The sequence below is a fragment of the Pituophis catenifer genome, unplaced genomic scaffold, assembly GCF_029215685.1.
Source record: "Pituophis catenifer annectens isolate HBS135680 unplaced genomic scaffold, rPitCat1.0.hap2 SCAF_2, whole genome shotgun sequence".
NCBI classification, from domain to species: domain Eukaryota; kingdom Metazoa; phylum Chordata; class Lepidosauria; order Squamata; family Colubridae; genus Pituophis; species Pituophis catenifer.
Window position 1 is genome coordinate 28077474 of NW_027256882.1, and position 11555 is coordinate 28089028.

Here is an 11555-nt window from a genome sequence, read left to right on the forward strand (position 1 = left end):
GAAGCATGGGGGTGGTAATATCATGCTTTGGGGATGTTTCTCTGCAAAGGGACCAGGACGACTGATCCATGCACAGGAAAGAATGAATGGGGCCATGTATCGTGAGATTTTGAGTGCAAACCTCCTTCCATCAGCAAGGGCATTGAAGATGAAACGTGGCTGGGTCTTTCAGCATGACAATGATCCCAAACACACCGCCCGGCCAACGAAGGAGTGGCTTCGTAAGAAGCATTTCAAGGTCCTGGAGTGGCCTAGCCAGTCTCCAGATCTCAACCCCATAGAAAACTTTGGAGGGAGTTGAAAGTCTGTGTTGCCCAGCGACAGCCCCAAAACATCACTGCTGTAGAGGAGATCTGCATGGAGGAATGGGCCAACATACCAGCAACAGTGTGTGCCAACCTTGTGAAGACTTACAGAAAACATTTGACCTCTGTCATTGCCAACAAAGGATATATAACAAAGTATTGAGATGAACGTTTGATATTGACCAAATACTTATTTTCCACCATAATTTGCAAATAAATTCTGTCCAAATCAGACAATGTGATTGTCTGGATTTGTTTTCTCATTTTGTCTCTCACAGTTGAGGTCTACCTATTATGTCAATTACAGGCCTCTCTCATCTTTTTAAGTGGGAGAACTTGCACAATTGGTGGCTGACTAAATACTTTTTTGCCCCACTGTAGAAGTAAGGAAGTTTTCTGACAGTGAGAACAATCAATCAGTGGAATGGCTTCCCTTCAGGAGCTCAGGGTGCTCCATCAATGGAGGCTTTTAAGGAGAGATTGGACAGCCGGTTGTCTGACATGGTATAGGACAGCGGTTTGCAACCTTAAACAAAGAACCATTTGGACCCATTTCCCACAGAAAACACCGGGCGTTACAAAACCTGAGTGGGCATGACTAACTCAATATCACTCCCACCCAGCCACGCCTACCCAGGTTTTGTCTCTCCCAGTGTTTTCTGTGGGATATCGCTCTCTCTCTTTCCACTCCTCCCTCCCTCCTGTTTTTCTCTTTTTTTCCTCTCCCCCCCTTTCTTTCTTTCCTTTCCCCCTTCTCTCTCATTTATTTCCCTCTCATTCTCACCCATCATTTTATTTCTCTCTCCCCCTTTCTCTCTCCCTCTCTTCTCCTTTTTTCTTATGTTTCTTTTTATTCTGGAGCCACGGGCTGCCAACACCCAGCCTACAGGAAAGGCTTTGTTTGCTATATTTTAAATTATAATAAACCTCTGGATCCTAAGTAAGATGCTTTATGGTGTGCTGTCTGTTCAATTGTTAAGTGCAATTATGCTTAATTAGGCTTTTTCCCCTGACGAGGGTCTGTGCCCCCTTCTCCTTGGTTCCATCAGTGTCCAATAGCCTTCATTCTTGATGTTTTGTGAAGGGCTTTGAGGTTTGGCATCTCTCTGGTGTAGTTTCGCATTCCGTTTGCAGGCTCTGTCTTTGAAACTGTTCATTCCAGATTGAGAACTCTGGTTCCTGTCTCCCCGTCATCCCCCTCCCCTTCTTTGCCCATTGCCACGCCCATTCCTTACTTCCCTAATTGCTTCCCCCCCTCCTTGCATTTTATGGCAGGATGCCAGTGAAGCAGAGTATGCTGGAGATGGCAGGCCTGACACGAGAGTTTCAACTTGATTATTCCTCAAGAACCCCCAGGAATTTTCTACTGTTCTGCATTTTTCCCTGGTCAGCAACTCTTGATGGCTAAAAATTCTGCCCTTTGACAGAAACCAATAGGAGCACTAATGCATGTTTCTCAAGATGCTGGGTTATAATCCAGCCAGTTGGACCATCTGGGTCTCCTGGAGATCTTCAGCATGTTAGCTGCTCTCTCTTTTTGCAATCTATCAGACCAGTAAGGAAAAATTTCTGGCTCTTTGCACTTCTGCAAAATGACAAGATGCCCTGATCAAGTTTTTCTAGAAATGCTTCCTTCTCCCTGCTTGCTGGGGGTTGCTGTGGGGGGGGAGAGCCAAGGAGAGGAGAGAAAGTACCCTCCCTGTCAAGCACCAGGGAAATCCTTTCTCCAATTTGGCTGCTTGCTCCCATGCCTGCTGGGGGTTGCTTTGGGGGGGAGGGAGAGAGGGAGCCAAGGAAAGTGCCCTCCCTGTCAAGCACCAGGGAAATCAGAAGATCCAGACTGTTCAAATGGGTATAAAGATTTATTGCAAGCTTAAAATCTCTGCAATAATCTGAACAACGATCAAAGCAATTTGGCAGTATGAGAATTCCAGTTGATGTTGCGGCGTTATCAGACACAGGGAATGGGTGTCCACGTTCCCTGTGCTGAGTTCTCCCTGTTTGTGGCCTCCAAGAGGAGCCAAAGCCGGTGAAGCAAAGAGGGGCGCCCTGTGAGGTTGCGGAGTTACAGCTCTCCTGTCTGACTGGGGGTTCTTTTTCCCTCTCAGCCATAGTAAGAAGAAGAGACAGCCTAAAGATGGATGCCACAAAGTTGGGACAACCGAGGAACAACTAAGTCTAGTACTGGAGCGAAGTAGGTGAACAGGGATTGAAACTGGGGGAGAGAATTCCTTTTTGCCTTAAACTTAACCCCAAGGAACAATTTAAAACTATTTGCTCAGAACTACTTATTAAAGGGATGATGAGTAAAGACCAAGATGCCCATGAAAGGGAGGAGCCAACAGAAGAAATGGAGGAAATGATTGCGCCGAAGAACCAGAGAACAAAAGAAGAAGTTAAGGAGGAGATAACAATGAAAATAACAGTAACAGATGAATTAAATCAGGGGGAAAATATATTAAGAGAGTTGAAAAGAGAATTGGAGATACAGGAAGATACTTTTGAAAGGGAGATTGGGGCCCAGGTAAAAATTTTGGAAACTAGGCAGTGGAAGAGAGTAGAGTTGGGAGAAAAACCTAGATTGACCTGCCAAGTAGTAGATGCAGACTGAGATAAAGATCCAAGGGAGGAATATGGGAGGCAAGCAAAAAAAAGCAGAGCAATTAAAGTACTGAAGCGGGCAAGAGACGATGGATAAATGATTTTTCTTTTCTTTTCTTTTTTTGCTTTAATTTATATGCCGCCCTTCTCCAGAGACTCAGGGCGGCTTACAATGCGTTAAGCAATAGTCTTCATACTTTTGTATATTTATACAAAGTCAGCTTATTGCCCCCACAATCTGGGTCCTCATTTCACCTACCTTAGAAAGGATGGAAGGCTCAGTCAACCTTGAGCCTGGTGAGATTCGAACTTGCAGTAATTGCAAGCAGCAGTTGTTAATAACAGTGCTTAGTCCACAGTACTACAGGCTCTTTTTGTTGTTGTTCTGATTTGCTTTTCTTTTTCTCACTCTTTTCTTTTGTTTTTTTAGGTAAGTGACATGACTAGAAGCTAGGTACGGCAGAAATAAAATGTCTTTTAATATAGGCTGACATGATTAAAAGTTAGAATAAGAGATAGAAATAAGAGAAAGGGGAAACAGTGTCTACACTTTTATATCATAAAATAAAAGCAATAAGAGAAAACATGGAATAACTGAACAATGACAGACTGCAACTTAATATGTGTATTATTATTAGAAATATAAAAGTTGGTTGAAACTTGTAAAAAAGCAATTTGGAAGTAGATATGAGTCAAAGAAATTCAAGGTGGGCTGGATTTAAACATCTTGTGGGCATGAAGGGACACATTACGGATGGCATATTTGATCACTGCTGTCACCATGAATTCCAGGCACAATGAAAATGACGGCTGCTTCCACAACACAATCATGCGGCCCAGGGATCCATGTCCTGCCCTTTTTTCCCAAAATAAGGTTCAGTGATCTCCACCGCTTAATAACTCACACATTCATTGACCAGATTTATCAGGGAGAGAAGGGGATGGGGGTAATTAAACAAAGCAGTCTCGTTTATGATTCCAATATAAAACCCTAATTGTGATTGCAACATAAAACCTTAATAGATAGGCCCCATTACCCTTATATCTCAAGGACTACTTGTATGTAGTTGGGATTGTATGTAACTGGCATTCAAAATCTGGAGGACACCAAGGTAGAAGATGGAAACTCCAATCGTGGGAATTCAATAATCAATGTAAAAAAACACCACCCAAAAGCCTTCTTGAAGAATTCCACACTTCTGCAAAAGGAAATATCATGAAAGTTCTGCTGATCACCAGAAACAAGTAATTACCCTTTATCAATGCTGTGAGTCCTCCGGTGTGTCATTAGGCTGGAATTCTGACTGAAACTTTTGCCACAATCTGAACTCTCATACGGTTTGTCCTCTGTGTTAGTCCTCTGGTGTATCATCAGGTCGGAATTATTACAGAAACATTTCCCACATTCTGAACATTGATATAGTCTCCTGTGTGAATCATCTGGTGTCTTATCAGACTGGAAATACGACTGAAACTTTTACCACACTCGGGACATTCATACGGTTTTTCTCCTGTGTGAATCCTCTGGTGTCTTATCAGACTGGAAATATGACTGAAACTTTTCCCACACTCTGGACACTCATACGGTTTCTCTCCCGTGTGAGTCGTTTGATGTGATACCAGGTTGGAATTCCATCTGAAACTTTTTCCACACACAGGACATTCATACGGTTTCTCCAGGGTATGAGTCCTCTGGTGTGTCACCAGGTTGGAATTCTTACTGAAACATTTCCCACATTCTGGACATTCATACGGTCTCCCTCCTGTATGAGTCCTCTGGTGTGTCACCAGGTTGGAATTCTTACTGAAACATTTCCCACATTCTGGACATTCATACAGTTTCTCTTCTGTGTGAGTCCTCTGGTGTTTCACAAGGTTGGCATTCTTACTGAAACTTTTCCCACATTCTAAGCATTCATACGGTTTCTCTCCTGTATGAGTCCTCTGGTGTGTCACCAGGTTGGAACTGTGACTGAAACATTTCCCACATTCTGGACATTCATACGGTTTCTCTCCTGTGTGTGTCCTCTGGTGTATCACGAGGGTGGAATTCTTACTGAAACATTTCCCACATTCTGGACACTCATACGGTTTCTCTCCTGTGTGAGTCCTCTGGTGTTTCACAAGGCTGGAATTATGACTGAAACTTTTCTTACACTCTGGACATTGATATAATTTGTCCTCGGATTGAGTCCTTTGGTGTCTCATTAGGCCAGAATTCTGACTGAAACTTTTGCCACAATCTGGACACTCATGTGGTTTGTCCTCTGTGTGAGTCCTCTGGTGCGTCACCTGGTCGGAATTATTATGGGAATTCTGACTGAAACATTTCCCACCTTCTGAACATTCATATGGTTTTTCTCCTGTGTGAATCCTCTGGTGTCTTATCAGACTAGAAATATGTCTGAAACTTTTCCCATACCAGGGTGGAATTATGACTGAAAAATTTCCCACACTCTCGACACTCATATGGTTTCTCTCCTGTGTGAATTGTCTGATGTGATACCAGTTTGGAATTACATCTGAAACTTTTCCCACACTCTGGACATTGATATGGTTTCTCCAGGGTATGAGTCCTCTTGTGTGTCACCAGGTGGGAATTCCTACTGAAACATTTCCCACAGTCAGGATGTGCAAAGGGTGTCTCTCCCGTATGAGTCTTCTGGTGTATTACCAGGGTGGAGTTGTGACTGAAAAGATGTGAAAAAAAGAAAAATGTACACATTATAATAAGCAAACATGCCACAATAAAGAATAACCTCTTACATTAGTTATGATTTATTTTTTTTATTTTTTTATTTTTTTTTTAATTTGATTTATATGCCGCCCTTCTCCGAAGACTCAGGGCGGCTTACAATGTGCTCAGCAATAGCCTTCATACTTTTGTATATTTATAGAAAGTCAGCTTATTGCCCCCACAAACTGGGTCCTCATTTCACCTACCTTAGAAAGGATGGAAGGCTGAGTCAACCTTGAGCCTTGGCGAGATTCGAACCCTGCAATAATTGCAGGCAGCTGGTCTTAATAAGCTTAATAACAGGGTGCCTTAAACCCCTGTACTACCAAGGCTCTTTCTCTTGGACATTTGTGTCCAAGTTCAAATATCCATTCAGTCATGAAATTATCTTTTCCACTTTGGTGATTCACAAATTCTTAGCAGTGCAAAAGCTTATCATTAAATATATCTGGAAATTCTGGGGATAGATTGTACAGTTGTAAATATATGCAAAAAGAAATACAAATACACACACCTATAACTATGTATGTGGAAAATCCATGTGTTTTTAGCTTGAAAATTATTCCAAAATGGTTACAGTCGAACTTTCTGAGCTAACTTTAGAGATGTGGATTTTTACCTGATGAAATGATACCTAAACCCTCTACAAGATTTGATGTACTAATTTTGCCCTGACTGCAATTCGGACTGGCATCTGTATCAGTAAGTAGCCCAATCATTAAACATGATGTCATATCAAAATGCCAACTTTCTTCTGTTTCACAATGCCAACTTTCTTTCTAAAACATTTGAGCGAATGCACTTCTGAGTCCTTTTGCAGACTGAAATACACATAAACAGAAAATAATTGTTTATATGAATAAATTCTTAGGAGTGTTTTTAAGAATGTTTTAAGTTTTGGGCCAAAGTTATGTAATTCTTTTAAAATTTAAAATTTTGTATTGGTATGTGTTTTAGTTTTGGCTATGCACCGCCCTGAGTCCACTAGGAGAAGGGCGGTATACAAATTGAATAAAATAAATAAATAAATAATAAATAATGGAATAACTAGAGGAAGCAGGACTGGATTAACAGAATATAAAGAAAAACTCTCCACAGGGCATTTTATTCCAACAACAGAAGCCTCTTTGGAGCTCAACCAACCTGCCTCTTATACACACCAGTCTCTCTTCCCCAAAATGCTCTGCAGGCATTTTGGCCAAGACATCCCAGGCCTGTCACTTAACCTGAAATGTTCTTATCTTTCTAAATACAGTGCATTCAGAAAGTATTCAAACCTCCTTTACTTTTGTCAATTTTGTTATGCTGCAGCTTGATTCTACAGCTGTTGAACTTCATTTTCCCCTTCCTTAATCTACATAGAGTACCCCATGATGACAAAGTAAAAATGTCTGTAAATTTAGTAAAAGGAAAAAACTGAAATATCACATTGGCATAAGTATTCAGACCCTTTGCAACAGCACTTGAAATTTAGCTCAGGTGCCTCCCATTTTCCTTGAATGTGCCGACATGTTTCTATACCTTGGAGTCTACTTGTGGTAAATTAAACTGATTGGACATGATTTGGAAAGGCACACACTCTCCTTAGAAGGCCTCTCACCTGACAATGCATACTGTAGCAGAACAATAGCCATGAGGCCAAAGGAACTGCCTGCAGACTTCAGAGACAGGATTATTGCAAGGCACAGATCTGGGGAAGGCTACCATAAAATTTCTGCTGCACCAAAGGTTCCTAAGGGTACAATGGCCTCCATAATTCTCAAATGGAGAAGAAAGTTTGGCACAACCAGGACTCTTCCAAGAGCTGGTCGTCTGGTCAAACTGAGCAATTGGGGTAGAAGGGCCTTAGTAAGAGAGGGGACCAAGAACCTGATGGTTACTCTGACTGAGCTCCAGAGATCCTGTGTGGAGATGGGGCAGAGTTGAGTGGAGCAAAGCTGAATGGAGCAAAGTACAGGGATATCCTCAATGAAAACCTGTTCCACAGCGCTCAGGACCTCACACTGAGCCGAAGGTTCACTTCTCAACATGACAAGGGACACAGCCAAGACAACATAGGAGTGGCTTAGGGACAACTCTGAATGTCCTAGAGGGGCCCAGCCACAGTTCTGACTTGAACCCTATTGAATACTCTTAGGCACCTAAAAATGGCTCTCCATCAATGGTTGCCATCCAACCTGACTGAGCTTGAGAGGACTTGCAAGGAAGAATGGCAGAAAAACCCCAATCCAGGTATGCAAAGCTTATCGCCTCATATCCAAAAAGATTTGAGGCTGTAATCACCTCCAAAGGTGTTTCAACAAAGTACTGAGGGAAGGATCTGAATACTTATGTCAATGTGATATTTCAGGTTGTTTTGTTTTAATAAATTTACAGACATTTCTAAAATTCTGTTTTCACTTTGTCATTATTGATGTAGATGAGAAAAAATGAATTTCAACAAGTGCAAAATAACAAAGTTGACAGAAGTGAAAGGGGTCTGAATGCTGTCTGAATGCACTGAACGTGGGTTCCTATTGACACAGAAATACACTCCTAAGAATTTATTCATGTGAACAATTATCTGTATTTCGGTCTGCAGAAGGACTCAGGAGGGAATTCGCTGAAAAGTTTTAATCTGTTTTTTAAAAGGTGGGGACACTGAGATATATATAAAGAGTTCTTAAAATCTCCCAGCAGAAAATCACAGGCAGCAACTTTAAATCCTGCAGCAAAAGGATAATAAAAACATTTGGGGGAGAGAAAGAACCTGCAGCAGGAGCAGCCCTCATGTTTCATTCTTGTCCCTTCGCTGCTTCCAGGCCCTGCAGGAACCCAAAAGGCTTCTCCTCCGACCTTCCCTCCACTCACCTCCCAGGAGCCGCTTCCACCCTCCGAGCAGCACAAGAGGCTCCGCCGACGCCTCCGTCCTCCTCCCGTGGGTGACCCGGAAGAGGAACTTCCTCTCTAGCAATCTAATACTCTATTGTTCCAATTTGTTCCAGCTCGGTCTTTCCTTTCGGTGTCATATCAATACTAGCAATGCCGCTGCTGTTCTTATTCTCTGCTTTCAAGGCCCGAGTTTTGCTTGTTTGTAGAGCGCCATCTAGCGACGCAAGGTTGAAAATCACCCTCGTCCTATCTCTACCCTGAAGGATTTACAAGGGGCTCTCATGGATTCCGTCCTTCCTTCGGTGCCATCAAGTCTTATTCGACTCCCACCGAGCACAGGAATAGCTTTCGCCCATGACAATCTATGCTGTACCTTCTCTTTCAGGTCTCCCAAGAGGGCACATCCAGGGGTAGGTTCTAAAATTTTTTACTACCGGTTCTGTGGGCGTGGTTCATTTTGTGGGCTTGGTTTGGAGGTCATGTGACCAGGTGGCCATGGCTATGTGTATAGGGACTACCCGGAGGGCTGAAAAAAGTGATTTCTGACAGGTCCTCACACTTTTGACCGGTCTTCGCACTTATGACTGGTCATCATTTATGCCCATTGTAGCATTCTTAACAACCGTGTCACTCATTTCACAACTGCTTCTCTTCACCATGGTGACAAGATAGGGCAAAAACATAAAATGTGAGGACAGTCGTAAGTTCGAGGACTGGTCAAAAGTGCGAGGACCAGTCAAAAATAACTTTTTCAGCCCTCTGAGTAGTCCATATGCATAAAAGGATACAGCAATAGAGAGGGATGAAGGAAGGGAAGGGAAATTAGAGTAGGAGTGAGGGTAAGAGAGAGAGGAAGAGAGGAGGAGAAGGAGAAAGGAAGAGGAAGTAGGGAGGAGAAGAAGAGGGTGGGGGAAAGAGAAAGTAAGAAGGAAAGAAAAGAAAAGAGAGAGGTGGTAGGTTTGAGGAGAAAGATTGCTGTACAATAAAAAAGATGAAAGGGAAGAAAACCAACCCCAAACAAATATGAAGATATTAAGATAAAGAATGAATTGTTAAACTTTAAAGAATAAAAGAGTACAAATATGAATAAATAGCAATAATTAGAAACACACATACAAACATACAATGTATTTTCTTTGAACAGAATATTTGGCCGGTTCACAAATTTAAACAGTGTTTATTCATTTCAATTAAATTTACAATTTCTATATTTCCTTTTTGCCATATTTATTCCTCATCTATTTTTTTAAAAAAACAATATTACCCTTCATCCTCATCTCTAACCTTAATCAAATTCAATTTTTCCCTTCTATTCTATATTATACCCCTTCCCATTGTCATCTATTTTTATATCCATCCTCACATTGGTTAATTATGTAATTATGTAATACAGTTGTTTAATACAAATTCAACATTTTAATATAAATCAATTAGTTATATAACTATCTTTTTTGTATATTAATCAATATGAACATGAATATTCTAATTATTTCCATGCAATCCAATTTCTTACAAATCAATTAATTATATTTACCAATAATAATAAACCAAATAATTTCCCCCATATATTCCTCCAATTTCCCCCATATATTCCTTAACCATTTCTGCTTTCAACACAATATACAATTAATAGTATCTCAATTATTACAATTCCCTAGTTAAATAGAGCTTTTTTTCTTTTGTGTTTTAAAATCTTGAACCTCCTCTTTTGCCCTAAATTTCCCATTGTTTGCAGTTTTGCACCTACCTTTTTTTGGTGAGGAAAAAGAAAAAGAAAAATCTCTCTCTGCCTCATTTTGTCACCTTGCAGCAACGACCCTGCTTTACTTTCAGTTTTGTTTTTTCAGCATAGCCGGGGGGAAAAATCTGCTCGAGATTTTTTTGCAGCTAGCAACAGAGCCCTGCGCAAAACAGCTGAGAGCAAATCAGCTGAGAGTCCGAGGCTGATCTAATCAACTTGTGCTAATTAATCTATCCTGAAGCTGAAAGGGGCTGTTTTTTTCTATTTTTGCAGGCACCGGTCTACTCATTTGTTTTCTTTTAACACTGATCAGCTGTAGGGTGGCCCTTTGAAGCCCTGCGGCAAGAATTTAAACAGTTTTTTCCCTCTAGCCATCAGCTGGGACTCAGGAGGCAGCAATAGATTGGGAGTGGGCGGGGTAAGCGAACGGCCGGCGATCCAACAGAGGCAGAGAGTGAGGGTGAGTGAAGGCATGAGGGGGGGTGAGAGAGGGCTTTGGCGGCCCGTGTGAAATGGCCGTTCAACCCTCAAAGGGGTCGCGACCCCCAGGTTGAGAACCACTGCAACAGAAATGATTGTGCCGAAGAACCAGAGAAGAAAAGAAGGAGGAGATTACAATGAAAATAACAGTGAGCAATGAATTAAATCAAGGGGAAAATATATTAAGAGAGTTGGGAAGAGAATTGGAGAAACATGAAGATACTTTTGAAAGGGAGAAAGGGGCCTGGGTAGAAATTTTGAAAACTAGGCAATAGAAGAGAGTAGAGGTGGGAGAAAAACATAGATTGAACTGCCAAGAAGTAGATGCAGACTGAGATAAAGATCCAAGAGAGGAATATGGGAAGCAACCCAAAAAAAGCATAGCAATTAAAGTACTGAAGCGGGCAAGAGACGATGGATAGATGATTTTTCTTTTTTGTTGTTCTGATTTGCTTTTCTTTTTCTCTCTCTTTTCTTTTGTAGGTGACACGACTAGAAGCTAGGTGGGACAGAAAGAAAATGTCTTTTAATATAGGGTGACATGATTAAGTTAGAATAAGAGATAGAAATAAGAGAAAGGGGAAACAGTGTATACACTTTTATATAATAAAATAAAAGCAATAAGAGAAAACATGGAATTACTGAACAATGACAGATTGCAACTTAATATAAATGTGTAGAAATATATATGCTGGCTGAAATTTGGGGAAAAAAGCAATTTGGAAGTAGATAAGAATCAAAGAAATTCAAGGTGGGCTGGATTTAAATCTCTTGTGAGAATGAAGGGACTCATTACTGATGGCATGTTTGATCCCTGCTG

At 41.3% G+C, this 11555-nt stretch overlaps 2 protein-coding genes across 2 annotated transcripts in view; one reads left to right on the forward strand and one right to left on the reverse strand.

The window, feature by feature from the left end:
* The window catches only part of LOC139310039 (zinc finger protein 252-like), a 371392-nt gene that overhangs the window by 329572 nt on the left and 30265 nt on the right, over window positions 1–11555 (forward strand). The gene's annotated exons all lie outside the window — the stretch shown is intronic.
* LOC139311973 (zinc finger protein ZFP2-like) lies at window positions 3443–8561 on the reverse strand. The gene is made up of 2 exons (XM_070936495.1): window positions 8494–8561; window positions 3443–5596 (listed from the first exon to the last, which is right to left on the reverse strand). Exon 2 carries the CDS (start codon window positions 5373–5375, stop codon window positions 4278–4280), a length of 1098 nt encoding a protein of 365 aa, XP_070792596.1. The 5' UTR covers window positions 5376–5596; window positions 8494–8561; the 3' UTR covers window positions 3443–4277.

What these genes read in the sequence shown, in the direction of transcription:
- LOC139311973 (XM_070936495.1), bottom strand. Translation starts at nt 5,375, where the DNA reads ATGAGTGTCGAGAGTGTGGGAAATTTTTCAGTCATAATTCCACCCTGG.